Source organism: Mixophyes fleayi, chromosome 12 (assembly GCF_038048845.1).
Source record: "Mixophyes fleayi isolate aMixFle1 chromosome 12, aMixFle1.hap1, whole genome shotgun sequence".
Lineage (NCBI taxonomy): Eukaryota > Metazoa > Chordata > Amphibia > Anura > Limnodynastidae > Mixophyes > Mixophyes fleayi.
In genome coordinates, this window is record NC_134413.1 from 35,724,221 (window position 1) to 35,740,150 (window position 15,930).

Sequence of the window (15,930 nt, forward strand, 5' to 3'; positions counted from 1 at the left end):
TACAAGGTGAGCCCCTGGAGCATTACACCAGCTTAAAGAAAATGTACAAGATGACCAAGTGTTTTCTCCTAGCTTTATAATAAAAAGTAATTTCAGTAAAGAACACTACACCAGTGCAGTAATGATATTTGCCCCTCCCCACCTGTATATTTCTCTGCTCCAAATATATTCTTCACATGTTGACTAATGTAAGCTTTTCATTTAATGAGCAGGATTCCAAATCAAGTACTCCAGCTCAACACACTAACAATGCTAAATCAAAATTTGTGTTTTAAGGGGATAATATTTCTCTTAGTATAAATTACAAAAGCTTTTGTGCATTAGTGTGCTATCGGAAATGTTGTGACCTCTGATCCTCTAATCACTTGTGTACCCCTGTATGAGATGTATTTTTCCATACATATTACAAACATAAGAAGATGTAGCTAATAAGCACTGGACCAATGTTTGGAATTCATGACTTGCATAGGCCGGCACATGATTTCGGAGCGGGGTTCAGAATCCCTCTAAACCAGATTAACAAAGAGAAACAGTTTCACAACCACTTTCTGTGCGGCAATAGCCCTTGCAGAGATTCCTTTCTGAAGTGTGAACTAAAATGTATATATAATGTTTTCTATATAGGCTATATGTAATATTTTTGGAGAATGTATATGCATATAATATAAATATTTTGGTGAAAGCCACAGTTGAAATTACGCCTTTTAAAAATTCTGTGCTTGAATATCAGCTTTGGCACAACACTCATAGGGAGAACTGGTCAAGAAGGAGGGAGGGGGGGGGGGGGGGGGGGGGGTAGAAGCCCTGCCTGTTTCCCGCAATTTCTGATTGCAGCACTGTCTATGGACTTGGATTGTATGCTTTATTTTAGTTAATGAATAGTAAGAAGTGCTCTTACTGATTTCTTGGTCTGGTGGCTCGATATTATAGCCATATCCAATAAATGTTCTCACAGCTTCACGTAGGCTGTCTCTATTAGACTTCTTAGTCCGTTCATCTAGTAAAGCATATGGCACCAAGCGAGGGTTTCGTTTATTCTTCAGATCCTACAGAAAACACCACAAAGTAACAAAGCAGAGTAACACAAACCTAGAAAACAATGTTTATAAGTGCACGCCATTGATATGTATTTTCTTACTGGAGACAATTATGCTTACTCTAATGGGTAATGTGCTGTGTTATTATGTTTCTGCTTTAAATTCACGGAAAATAAGTTGTCACAGGAGTTACAAGACCAGCTCCATGAATGCAGTCACTGAATAGAAGATTAGCTTGGTTAGCAGAACTTTTTTCCAGTACAAAACCAGGCAGTTGCTGCTAACAGTCAATGAGAAGGTCATACACACTGAGCTCTTGGAGGATACATTGGTATTCCTCTGTGTGGGAGAGACCCCATACAATGAAGCATGTGAAATTGTAGATATTGATATTAAACACTAGATTATATTAGGTATACTTATTTATGGCTAGAGTGTCAGTACAAGTAATTACTGACAGTTCTGTTTAAAACTCTTTCTAGGGACCAGCATCTGGCTGGGTTCGGGGGCAAGGGGGCATCTGCCTCCCAAGCCAATCCCTTGGGCTGGGTCATTGGGCTACTTACATTTTTTTTTTTTTAAAAATGTTCCTAATAGGCTCCTGGGCAGAGCCTCGCACCTCCCGGGCTAAAATTTTGCAGCCAGACCCTGCTAGGGACTCTTCCTGCAGGCCTTTTTATACAATAGCTGCAATTGACCTCTGTTCCTTGTAGGATAAAGAGCAACAATGGACAGAAATAGAGCTCTCTATGAAGAATGTAGGACTGTCACTAAACAACCAGTGTCGGATTGGTCATAGGGCTTACTGGGAATTTTCCCAGTAGACCGGTGGTAAATGAGGCTACTGTAGACCACCTGATCTATTTTGAGAGACTGCTGTATAAAGCCTGATCTGTGACCCAGCTGGCAGGGGTGCCAGCAGGGGGACAGGGTGGTGGTTGGTGGCTGGTCCCTCCTACGGGACCAGCCAACTCCCTTCATTTGCCTGCAGACAGTATGATCCATCCCTTCCTCCCCTGCCACCCCATGTGTGGCCCCCACCAGTTCCCATAAAAGCTATATGTCATATAGTATGAGCACCACATCACAGGTGTCATCCCATGTGTGCATGATGCAGAGAGAGGAGTCTTCAATACAATGCGGGTGGATCAATGCAAGGGTCAGTGAAATGAGGGGGTAGGGGAGCTGCTATGCTACTGTACAGATTGCGGGAAGGGGGGAGCTGCTAAGTTACTGTACTATGTGAGGGAGGGAGGCTGCTATGCTACTGTTCTGAGTGAGGGAAGGATGGCAGCTATACTATGTGAGGGAAGGGGAGCTGCTATGCTACTTTACTGTGTGAGGGAATGGGGGGCTACTACGCTGTGTGAAGGAAGGAGAGGGGCTATGGTACTATACTATGCAAGGGAAGGGGGGCTGCTATGCTACTATACTGTGTGATGGAAGGGGGTGCTGCTAAGTTACTATACTATGTGAGGGAGGGAGGCTGCTATGCTACTATACTGTATGAGGGAATGGGGGGCTACTATGCTGTGTGAAGGAAGGAGAGGCTGCTATGGTACTATACTATGCAAGGGAAGGGGGCTGCTATGCTACTATACTGTGTGAAGGAAGGGGGTAGGTTGCTATGGTACTATACTAGGCAAGGGAAGGAGGGCTGCTATGCTGTGTGAGGGAATGGGGGGCTACTAACTGTGTGAAGGAAGGAGATGCTGCTATGATACTATACTATGCAAGGGAAAGAGGCTGCTATGCTACTATACTGTGTGAGGGAGGGAGGGCTGCTATGCTACTATATTATGTAAGGGAGGGGGGGGCTGCTATGCTACTATATTATGTGAGGGAGGGTGGGCTGCTATGCTATTATACTATGTGAGGGAAGGGGGGCTGCTATGGTACTATAATGTGTGAGGGAAGTGAGTGGGGGAGGGTCTTAATATAATGTGGGTGTGAGGTAGGCTATTCATTTTATGGTGGAGTGTAGGTGGGAGCTAATTCTGTTATGGGGCCTATTTTATTTGTGGGGTGATGGTGGGGTAATTATATTTATTGGTGGGGCAATTTAATAGTAGGGTTATTCATTGAACATGGAATTATAGGACTTTAACTTAATCCTGGGGTGGTATGGGAGCGATTAATTGAATGTGGGGCTGTTTGGCCAGAATGAGGTCTATTTATTAAATATGAATATGAATTATTTAATTCAGTGATGGTTGCAGGAAATAGGTATGTTTTTTAAACATAAATGCTATTAATTTATTGCCGTGGGGAGACTCTACTGTAATTTGGGTGGGAGGTAGGCTATTAATGTAGGCCGGAGCTAATTATTTAATGGTGGGTGCTATTAAATTATTTGTTGGTTGATGGTGGGGCTATTTTATTTATTAGTGGGCCCTATTAATTTAAGGTAAGGTAAAGTTGGAGCTTTCTAAATTTCATGAACCCACTATTTTTTACAAATAGGGCCCCTAACATTCCGAGATTCAGACAAACATCAACTGTTCTAAAGACACCAGCAGCAGGTGGTGAAAGTGACAAGAACAGGTAGGAAAGAGCGGCTCTGCCAACTGCCTTGGATCCAGTGGGGCAGTCCAAAATCTGGGTGACGGTCTCGCTTAGTCAGGATTTGGTATGACTGCATGGACAGTTGGGAGGTCTGTCCTGCTTTATACTGTACTGCTGGTGAAGACAGAGTTCCCAACCTGCCCCTATAAACAACAAACACTTATTCGTCAGGAATCAGTACTAGAGACTTCTATACATAAATATTCACAGAAGCACATTATCAGCAATACAGTATTACAATGTTATTTCCGTATACATCAGCTCTTGGGTGTGCTTACCTGCTGAATGCCATAGGTCCATCCTTGTTTTATTCTATCTTTTGCCCAGACATTGTGTGCATTCTCGGCAAGTTTATCAACTAGAACTTCTTGGGCTGGCAACAATTTTACATCAGAGAGGTCCAAAGGGGCAGGTTTGTAGCCATTGGACATCATGTAACTGTAATAAGATAATATGAGTTTGAGAGTTTGCAACTAGGAACTAGATTTCATACAAATACCTTCCTGCAGAAATGTTCCTGTGGATGGCTGCTCCATACTGTGTAAAGGAACTGAAATCCTCGCCAAGGAGCATAAGTAGTTGAAAAAGTGAAGGCTCCCCAACAGGGGATCTCGAAAAATTAAACGGTTATCGTCTGAAATTTGATTGCGTTTAGCCAAAACCCAGTTTTACTTAAGCCACCTAGCAAGTATTCTCATTCCAGAGAATAGGCGAGTTTAATTAGCAACAATTTAATTTAAAATAACAAAGCTTCATTTATGTACACAAAACTAAAAACTGATTTTTCTTTAAACACACGATCCACCAGTAGATGGAGACAAACTGTCAAATTACTAGCACAGAATCGCCACCTTACAGTATTCATCAAGAACAAAATACAAAAAGGGTCATCTACAAAGCTACACAAATGCTGATTTGTGTCATTATGTGATTATTTTTGCAGAAATGCACCTGTTTTTATGGGAAGCCCATGGAGTAATGTGTCAGGATGGACTGATTGACTGTGGGGTTCCATTTGACGGAGGAAGCTGCGTGGTTTGGGGTGTCCCTGGCTAAATGCTGGCCAAGAACATCAATACCCCATCTATTGTGCACACATTGGAAAAGTGATTGTGAGATTAAATATTTATTCAAGGGATAGAGAATGCACATTGGGGGGGGTGTTCCCAGGTTAGTGCCTTTCCTCCTGCAAAATGAAGTGCTTTTTACAAGTGCTCTGTAGGTGCAGCAACTTGGGAGTGTTCTACACTTTCAAAGAGCCACCTTTGGGACCCTTGCATTTTTGCAGAGACAGTTAGACAGTTCCCAAAAGTGCGAATTTTACACCTTTCCTATTGTATCAGTTCTCCGCTTCATACATGGTTAAGCTGGAACATATGAGAATTGTCAGTTAGGAAAACAGTAGTTTGATCTACATACTTTTTGGGGAGTTTTACTTTTTTCAAATTTTCTTCAGCTGTTTGGTTTGAATGAACAATGAGACAACCCAGAGCCAGCAAAGTTCTATGAAGAGAAATATTAATGTTAAAATACAAAGTTTTACAAATAACATGCACATAATAATATTATGTTAGCCAGTCAATAAGAAGCAATCATCAAATAAAAAAATAGAAAAACACAAACAAAATTGCCATGAAGGTGGTAACAAATCTCACACTTTCCTGCTACTTTTGTGGACCGGACGTACAGATTATTGGTTTCTGACAGCTACATTTACAGAAAATATTTCATAATTACCTCCCCTCTTCTAGCAACTTAATATGCAACTAAGGGTTACATTTGGATATTTTCACAAATATTTGTAAAATGATTCAGTATTCAGCAGAACAATAAACTTCACATTTGTTTCATCACTATATTCTTAAAAGTATTTTAGAAGATGCACAAATTAACTGTGACCTTAAATCTTGCTGCTCTAACATGATATGTCAGCTGCTGAGCATGCTGGGAGATGTAATTGAATAATAACTGGAGAGGCATAACTTGCCTGAACTCAAAAACATCAGTTGTTGTTTAAACACATGACTGAGCCAAGAGGTGTACAACATACTTTAGCAGGGGTAGGCAACCTGCGGCTCTCCAGGTGTTGTGAAACTACAAGTCCCAGCATGCTTTGCCAGTAGATAACCAGCAGATAGGTGGCAAGGCATGCTGGGATTTGTAGTTTCACAACACCTGGAGAGCCGCAGGTTGCCTACCCCTGCTTTAAAGCAAAGACAAATATTCAGAATCAGGACTATAGTGGCAACACAAAGACATCCATGATCATTATCATCTACTGGAAGAACACAGATATTTGTTTTATACAGATGAGAAACATTGGGAACAGAAGAGAGAGGACACATAACAGCAACAGTCAATGCTGGTCTCCCTTATTCCAACCCTGAGCCTTGACCATTGTTATCAGACTCAGGAGCAGTTATGACATGGTAGTGAAGGGAGATGCATATTACCCAGCTAGATGATCAATATCACAGACATCATTCTGTTAAATATATTGGGCAACATTGCAGATAGCTGTATAAGAAAGGTGGTGCTTCCCTTAACAACCAACAAATCAGATTCTAAGGGAGAGATTCAATTGGCTGTGAGATGTCACTGGACATCGTTGCAATGTCCAGCTATGCATATTGCCAGCCAATACGTGAACAAATCGCCTCTAATCTTCTCCTTGCATTTCTATGTAACGCAAGGAAAACATGAGAAGAGATAAAACAGTAAAGAGTAAAAACATTGAGTTCAGAAGATGAAATCAAATGTCTGATTGATTGCTATAGACATCACCACCTTTTCTATTGTTACCTGAAGAACAGTTCTCATCAAAGTCCCCCATTATGTTGCAAAGTATGCTTGGCTAACATAAATGTGGAATAAGCTTAACAAAATAAAGAATTATGCAGGTCATCTACTTTACTTATAGTAGCCAACAACTAGTTGTCCAGCTGCTGCTGAAGTACAACGCCTATCATATTATTACAGCCACTAAAAAGGTATGGCAGTGCACACCGAGGACCTGAGTCATTACGGCACGCATACTGAGCGCATCGTGTTATAAACCGCATGTAAATCCACTCTCTGTACTCCCAAAGTCACCAAGGAATGGATCTAAAGATACATGTGGTGAGGACTACGGGTGTAGGTTTACTCAGCCCTACTAGACCAGGCACTGCAGGATACATACAATACCTATGTGGAATATAAAAATCTCAAAAGAACGCACAGAATAAAAAAATATTAAGTAATTAATGTTACCTGTCAGTAAAATATAATCATTTATATTATCTATAAATTGGTAAATTGAATATTTTTTTTAAAAAGTTTTTTTTTATAGCTTTTCCCCCCTTGGAAAATCATTTATTAGACTATCCTTAATGTCTGCTTTGCAGTTGCTCCTGATTGAAGACACATGTTATAACATGCATACTATACTGACATCACTAGGACCCAGGACTTAGAGATTAACCCTGTAGCTGGTGCATGAGATGGGGCAGAAAAACAAGCAACTTTGAGACACTCAGAGCTCGATTCAGACGGGGCTGCAGGTGCTTGAGTTTAGTACGCGCTCACTGTAAATGGACTACAGCCAAATGCCCCTTCCCCGCCCGTTCACTTCCCGAAATTGTTCACTATAGTAGTAGTAACTGTATGTTGTGTACACATACGCAGCGGCTAGTGCTGTGTTTACGGCGTATGTCCCAGTTATGGGCATGCGCACAGTGATGTTGAGTATGATACGTTCAAAATAGGCATTGCCTTGATGGCGGCTCAGGCCCAGAGTGTTCAAGTTGCATCCACATTGTACTATCAACACTGCACTGTGTAGTCAGGAAATCATCACAGTCATGACTTTCCTGCAGGAAGATACAAGCTCCAATTCTTATATATGTATCTGGCACTAGAGTATCATAGGCCACTACCTTCAACTTGTCCCCCAGTGCCAACAAATGTCAACCATCACTGAGATCCTATTTACAAGAAAATATAAAACACTGACCAATTTAGTTTGAATATTGTAATGTTTAGTAGTTTCTTGTTTTTGTTAGTTTAACAAAATGGTTACAATAAAAAAGGATAACCATGAAAGCGAAAATTTATGTTTGTAACATAATCATAACCATAACCAATAACTTTACCATCACTAATTCTTTCAGGTAATTATAACAGAAGCATGTTTCTTTTCTATGGACATTACACAGTGAGCAGATATTTAAAGAAGCCCAGATTCTGGTGCAGTTTCATGTTTCTTTAATATGGGTGTTTCTCCTGTCACCAACAGAATAAATTGATGACTTGCACCATCTAAACGGTAGTAAAAAGAAATATCACAATGATGGAACAAGGTGTCTTGAAACAAAAAAGGCAAAGTGGCAAAACTGCACCCCTAAACACATAATGCCAAATCTTGTTAATGTTGTATGACCTGTGATAAGCAGTATTCTCTATAAGATGAATGCTCTAGAAATGAATGCTTAATCTAATAACAACTCTGAAACGTGCATTGAGAGTATGCTCTCCAGTACAACCTTGGACAACAGATTTTTGTAGCATTGCATAATATCCAAGTCATTACCATTAGCAGGGACAGTGGCCCAAGGCTCTTTACTCCGCAGCTGTCTCAGTGCAGGTATTGCTGAGTAGTGATTCTAATGCAGTTGCCCGATCAATGGTCTACCCCAATTATGTCAATTCTACAGACAAATTCTGCAAGTCTATAGCATGACTTCAAACTCACTTCAAAGTCTCAGTGGACATCTGCAGGTTGTAATTCTTCTCCGTTTCGGGCAACTTAGCGAATTCTACCAAACATGGATGCTGACGTTTGTTGTCATCTCGCACCTACAATGAGTTAAATTTACTAAGATCTGCAATTTTTGTAAATAATTTTCTTTTTTAGTTCACTCCTATTCTTACTATATGTAGTTCACAAACTTTTATGTTTGCTTTTTGACTAACAGATATTACGTTAAAAGTAAACTGTAATAATACAAAAGTACAGTAATAAGACAGCAAATCATAACACATAAAATATGTAAATATATATTCCATAGGGACACAAGTGCCTATAAACTTTTATAATCATATAATTACATATTTTCCAGTATTACTTTTCTTGTATAAAATCTACCATATATCCTACACTGAAAAAGAAATGAGAGTAGAGTAATATATTAGAAGAAAAATACATTATGTAACTCGTAAGTACAATAAACAGTAGAATATCGTGGTACCTTTCCATAGATCCATCCAAGCTCAATTTTGTTCATGCCCCAAAGTTCATGAATATTTTCTGCTAGCTTGTCTCGGATTTTCTCCAGATGAGGAGGTAAAACAATCTACAAAGGATGCACAGATTCTTATTTAGCATTATGACATATGTAGCTTTTCTACAAATTAGCTATTAACAAATCTGTGGTGTTAGGATTGAAATACGGAACCTTCATAACAGTATAACCACAAGTACTTCATTTCACTTTTGAAAATAAATAATGTACGAGGGCACTATGCAGTGCATATAAGTTGATGTAATGGATTACAGAGGACATATCACCACAATCACACCTGCCAATAGTCCCAATTTCAGGGCTCTGTCCCGTTGTCCTGCCGGGGGAAATGTTTGTCCCGCTGGTGGGAATGATGGGGAGGGGCATAACCACGCCCCCTGTTTCGCTGCCGGGGACTTACGTGTTGGGATCTATTCCCCAACTACTCTCAGGGGTTAGCTGGGCTGGTGGGCATCTACCCCCCCCCCTCCCCCCATCCGCTCCCATAGTGGGCTACTTTGGGCTGGGTCACTGGGCTAGTTGCATTTTTTTTTCCTTTAAAATGTTCCTAATAGGCTGCTAAATCAAGTCTCGCCCTTGGGCTAAAATTTGCCAGCCACACCCTGACTACTCTTTTCTTAAGCACAGGCTCTGAAATGCCTAAAGCAAAAAAGACTCCCCTGCCCACACACAGGAGAAGAGCTCCATCGCTCCAGCAACTACCATGCAAGTTGGTCTGTTTAGCATGCTAATGGAGCCAGCTAGCATGCTATTAGCAGCCAGTGCACTACTGAGTCAGGGCCCTCTTAAGAACATCTTGGGCCCCCGGGCACAGCAGTGCACCGGGGCCCTATATATACAAAAAAAATAAAATAATTATTATATATATGGGCCCTGCAGCCCAGGAGGGCCCGTCGGAGGCAGCAAAAAAAAAAAAACCTGAAAAAAAGAACAAAATACTTACCTTGCGGTCAGCTGGCGATCCGGCTCCCTCCATGGTCTCCTCCTCCGTCGCGCTCCGCAATGGATGTCGGGCGGGCGTGATGACATCACGCCCGACATGCACTGTGAGCGCCGCACGGAGGAGGAGACCATGGAGGGAGCCGGATCGCCAGCTGACCGCAAGGTAAGTATTTTGTTCTTTTTTTCAGGTTTTTTTTTTTTTGCTGCCTCCGACGGGCCCCCCTGGGCTGCAGGGCCCCCGGGCACCTGCCCATTGTGCCCAATGGGAAAGACGGCCCTGTACTGAGTAACTGCTAGGGGAGAGCAGAGATATTGGTAAAGCAACAGATTTCTGCTCAGTATCCTAACAGCCTCTGTCCCTCTACCAGAAGAACTATGAGAGGGACAGCTCTCTTCCTTTCCCATGGTTCACCTAGGAAAGTGACAAATTGAAAGAGAGCTCAGAAGCCAATTTCAATAGCCTGTACAAAATAAACAAGAGCCTGTCACAGTATAACCTATCTAGTAACCTTCATAATACTGTCTTGTTATAACTACCACTTAATATATGTAGCTTTACTGTATATATTTTAAACACATCCTGAAAATGTAAGGTTCTTTACAACTTGCATTTGTCAACATTTTTAGGTGTGATAGATGTCAGTAATGTCAGTACACACTCTAATAATTAACAAGTCACTTTTCACCTATGTATGGGCAGGCACCTTTCTTCACTCAGAGTGTGAAGTTCATTGTATATAAAGGATTAAGTATAAGGTACACTGTATGCATCTAAGAACACTCAGCTTGTTTGTAAAACAATAATGATTGGGTACTGCTAAATCAAGCACTGTTTTATATATTGTCTTAAATAAGTAGATTTCACACTTTTGGAAGCATATAATTGTGAACTATCAGTTCTAGTCAAATGTTAAATGGCTTATACCTGGCTGGTATCAATGGGGCATGGGATGAACGAGGCTTGTGACAGAAAGTGTGTTGTACCCAACAAATCACGAACTCCTTCACAATCCCTTTTGTACTCCTTCACAGGCTCCACTCTCATCTTCTCTTTTGGTAACAAGGCCTCATAGCATGGCGCATAGCCAGCAGGTGGTAAAAACTTGAACTCACCATGGCGACCTCCAAGAAGAAAGCGAACCCTAAAATATCACATATAAAAAAGTCATGGACATGTAGTATAGGAATCTGCAGTATGAACACAAAGCAATAGTTCAGAATGCTAGTAATGCTAGATTTGATATTGGCTTAAAGGGACACGGGATTGAATTTCCAAACACAAAACAATGGAGGCACAACACATTACTAAACGCACAAATGCCTATTGAACCGCTTGGTGCATACATTTGCCTCATTCATTTAACATCTATCTATGTAGAAGCTTTGCAGAACATTTTGCCAGTTTATGATCTACTACTTCAACTAAATTGCCTATGAACACATTTAAATCACTACATTCATTATTTACAGCTTTCTATTTTAAAATAACGCTTGCCAGAGCCATCTTTATGTGTTACATAACTCATGACACTACATGGACATGGGTTCTGCCTCTGTTTCAAGTGTCACTAGTTTACATTTTGATTTGACTAATGAAGAAACAGTTTTTGCACATGTCCTCAGTACTGCCGAAAGGGGAAGGGGGGGGGGGGGAGAGCGGGTACTAATTACCCGGGCCCTCACTCTGAATCTTTTTTTTTTTTTTTAACTTTTTTTTTTCAAATGTGTTGTTTTGTTTTTTTCCGGGGAGGGGGGGATGTGGCGGCGGCGCCGCGATCGTGTGTATAGAAATACTCACATGATCGCTGCGCTGGCGTCCCTCTACCACTCTCTGTTTGCAATGAATGTCGGGCCCGACATCCAGTGAAGAGCCGCGCACAGAAGAAGACAGAAGAGAGAGGAAAAGAAAATAAAGTTGAAAGAAAGCAGCACAGGGGGTTAAAGAAAGGAAGGAAAAACGCAGAGAGGCACAGGGGGTTAAAGAAAGGAAGGAGAAACGCAGAGAGGCACAGGGGGTTAAAGAAAGGAAGGAGAAACGCAGAGAGGCACAGGGGGTTAAAGAAAGGAAGGAGAAACGCAGATAGGCACAGGGGGTTAAAGAAAGGAGGGACAAAAGCAGCATGGCACAGGGGGTTAAAGAAAGGAGGGACAAAAGCAGCATGGCACAGGGGGTTAAAGAAAAGAGGGACAAAAGCAGCATGGCACAGGGGGTTAAAGAAAAGAGGGACAAAAGCAGCATGGCACAGGGGGTTAAAGAAAAGAGGGACAAAAGCAGCATGGCACAGGGGGATAAAGAAAAGAGGGACAAAAGCAGCATGGCACGGGGGTTAAAGAAAGGAGGGACAAAGGCAGCATATCACAGGAGGATAAAGAAAAGAGGGACAAAGGCAGCATGGCACAGGGGGATAAAGAAAGGAGGGGGCAAAGGCAGCATGGCACAGGGGGATGAAGAAAGGGGCAAAGGCAGCATGGAGGGCGCAGTGTGATCATAAGGGGGCATAGCGTGGCGATGATAAAGGGGCACAGTAATGTGTGTGTGATGGCACGGGGCTTTTGGCAATGTAGTGTGTGTGAGGTAGATGGTGGCTAATTAATGGTTGCTATTTTGTTTGTGGGGTAATGGGAATACTATTTTAATGTTGGGGCTGGAGGAAGGCCTAATTATTAATCATGGATGCTATTGATTTAACGGTGGGGCTGGCTGTAATTTTCTAAATGTAGCCATTTTTTTTTCCCAAATAGGTCCTCCAACATTCCAGGATTTGGACAAGCCGCAACTAAAGAAACCAGCAGCCACATGTGGTAAAAGTGAGAAGAACAGGTAGGATAGGTAGGACAGAGCAGCATAATGTGTGTGAAATGTTGTGATTCTAGTAGGGACAATGCCAATTTTTGATGAGTGTTTGGTGAGCCCAGTGTTCGCAGTCGCGGCGGCCGCGGGCACCGCCGCGACTCTCACCTGGTTCCTGTAGGCGTCCCGGTCGTCGCTATGGTGACCGGGACGTCACTTCCTGCCTTTACCCGACCGTTGCCAGGGCAACGGTCGGACACTAACTACAGGGGCGCTGCGTCCCGGCAGCCGGGGACAGCTGGGCGCATGCGCAGAAGCGCCCACAAGCCTGTGGGCTGATTTATGTGGTAGGTTTGAGCCTGCCCATGTGATTTCAGAGCTAGGCTCTGATTGGCTGCTACTGGTATTTAAGGCAGTGAGGTCTGCAGCCTCACTGCCGGTTATAGCGTTCTGTCCTCAGTTCTGCTGCCTGCTTGTTCTATCTGTTGGTTATTGCTACCTTGGATTGACTACCCGTGTTTTGACCTTTGCTTGTTCCTGGACCTTTGAACCCTCGCTTCTGACCCTGACCTTTTTGCCTGGACTCCGGATTTTGCTTCTTTGCCTGTGTGTCTGACCCTTCGCTTGTCCCTGGATTTTGTACCTGTGCTAGTGACCTTTGACCTCGGATTCGTTCTTCGCTACAGCCCGCCAATCAATTGCACTCCTGGGTGCTCCTTTAAGTCAGTATATGTTACTCGACCCTCGGTCGGCCCGCAGCCAAGTCTGTCCCCACCACTAGGGGCTCCAGCGAACACTGGGCCTTCAGAGTAGTCCCGAGTTTCACTGTACTGGCTTGGGAGTTCCTAACACCCAGTGGGCGCAGGCCAAGACTGAACTCTTTCTGTACACACTGCATTCTTCCTATACTAGATGCTAGATGTCCTGAAAGTCAGGAGTGCTTGGACAAATGTCACGCTCTGGTGAATTCAGGACCTAGTGATTTTGATGTGCTAGCCACGCCCAATGGCGCATTGTCACGCCCCAATTGTGTGACCACACCACTGAATTTTTTTTTTGCTTACTCAACCATAAGGGGGGCCCCCATGAATTTGTTGTACCGGGGCCCTGAATTCCTCTTGGCAGCCCTGCATGTCCTCCACATGTGTTCTGGATTGTAAACGGTCTCACCTATATTATAGGGATGTGCACCAGCCACTTTTCGTGTTTTGGGTTCTAATGGGTTTTGCCAAAACACTCCCCTCAAAAAAGCAGAAAAACTGCTAAAATCCAGATTTTTGTTTTTTTTTCACTCCTACGCTATTATTAACCTCAATAACATTCATTTCCACTCATTTCCAGTCTATTCTGAACACCTCACAATATAGTTTTTAGGCCAAAAGGTTGCACCGAGGTAGGATCAGTGAACTTATATAGCAGTACCACTGGACTTATACGGCAGGATCAGTGAACGTAGTTATTATATTGCAGTACCAATGGACTTATACTGCAGGATCAGTGAACGTAGTTATTATATTGCAGTACCAATGGATTTATACTGCAGGATCAGTGAACTTCTATAGCAGTACCACTGTACTAGACACAGGACAGCACCACTGGAATAATGGCAGCACCACCACTGGACTGAGCAGGACAGAGCACAGGACAGCACCACTGGACTGAGCAGGACAAAGCACAGGACACCACCACTGGACTGAGCAGGACAGGCTGTTTTTTCATGTAGCACACAAATACTTGATAGCTTTATTTTTACACTGAAATGTAAAGATGATCTAGGACACGACCTACCACAACTATAGATATGTCCCTACATTTTAAATTTATTTCTCCCTCCAATACAACATGGTTTTGCCCAGGTGCAAAGTTACTCCTTTTTTCTGCTTTGCTCTCCTTAATGACTCAGGCCCAGTTTGATTATAGGCCACAGCAGTTGGGTCTAACTAGCCGACATGTGCTTGCTGCAGTCACTTTACTAGCCTTCTTCAAACATACTGTTTTCCACATAACGAAAATGATTGAGGGACAAAAGTTGTAATGACAACAACAATGAGGAGCTACACCAAACGTAGGCATTTCAGGTGCCCATACACACTGCAATATTGATGGCCAATTAGGCCTACTTTGTGGCAAAATGCAGTGTGTACGGGCCTGAAAAGGCTGCCAATCATGAACACCTGAGAGGGATCTATTAGATATTGGATATTGATCGGAATAGGTGGTAATTGGGGTACTGGTGTCCTATTGGATCTACCATCCAGCCATTTTGCTCAAATAACGACATGGTACATTAAATCATGCTGCATATAAATGTAAGTTTGTGCGCTTTTTGTCCTGTTTTCCATCAGGTAACCTTCTTTATTATATTGTACCTGATGGAAAATAGACCACAAGTGCACAGACCATATACTGTATAACACAATGTCACTCACCAGTGTATTAACCCCTTGCTGAGGCATTACTCACCCCTCTTTGGGCTGGTTACATTCCAACATCAATATCAGTATTTTGTTTATGCAGTACCCACACAAATTATACCTTGTTTTGTTTTCCAGAAGAGTTTTCAGAAAATACCATTAGTTTGCTTACGCATACAAACAAAAAGCAAATGTTTGTATTTTGTTTTCTAAACATCATCAAGAAATACTTTGTGGTACTTGCTTCAATCCACCTTTCCAAAACATCAAAGAGAAGGTTTCTACTCATTGGTTTTCATAATAAAATCTCTACTCAAAAATGAAAATGCATCTTTTATGAATTTTTTGCTATTTTGAATGAAATGCATAAAAATGTGTAGGAATAATAGGAGTAGCCCATGTTTAAAATAGTTTACCTAATGCATCAAATGAAGTTACTCCTGTGTTCACTGACAGCCAGGATAGGGGAGATCGAGGAGTAGAACCCTGACTTATACCACTGCAATATCCCGGGTAGTTAACCCGGGATATTGCTGGGGCACAGGGCAGTAAAGATCACAAGATTCCCGGGTCGAGCAGGTTAATACTGCACCTGTCCGACCCGGGTTTTAGAAAAAAAAAAGTGTTAAAAAAGATTTTAATTAAAAAAAAATACATAAGAAATGTTTACTTAACTTATTTTCAGCCAGCGGTGTCTCCGGTGCGTTGCAGGCTGTCAGGGGGACTTCTGGGTACTAAAATGACGTCATTTCTAGTCCATATCATTTGAAAGAGAGGACTATCCTTTTTCAAATGACTGGTTTTTTGGAGTCAGTTAAGACATCACAAAACCATAACCACATATGTGGCTCCTTAATGTTTTCTGCAGTGTAGGGTATTATTTTCTGATTACGTACGTA

General features: G+C 42.2%; 1 protein-coding gene across 1 annotated transcript in view; it reads right to left on the reverse strand.

Annotated features, from left to right (window-relative positions):
• The window catches only part of RYR3 (ryanodine receptor 3), a 467,844-nt gene that overhangs the window by 255,225 nt on the left and 196,689 nt on the right, over positions 1-15,930 (reverse strand). Inside the window, exons 21-26 of the mRNA XM_075193561.1 lie at positions 10,752-10,968; positions 8,831-8,935; positions 8,335-8,438; positions 5,022-5,105; positions 3,881-4,040; positions 899-1,046 (exon numbers count right to left, since the gene is read on the reverse strand). Coding sequence (XP_075049662.1) covers positions 899-1,046; positions 3,881-4,040; positions 5,022-5,105; positions 8,335-8,438; positions 8,831-8,935; positions 10,752-10,968 — 818 coding nt within the window. The remainder of the gene's footprint in view (positions 1-898; positions 1,047-3,880; positions 4,041-5,021; positions 5,106-8,334; positions 8,439-8,830; positions 8,936-10,751; positions 10,969-15,930) is intronic.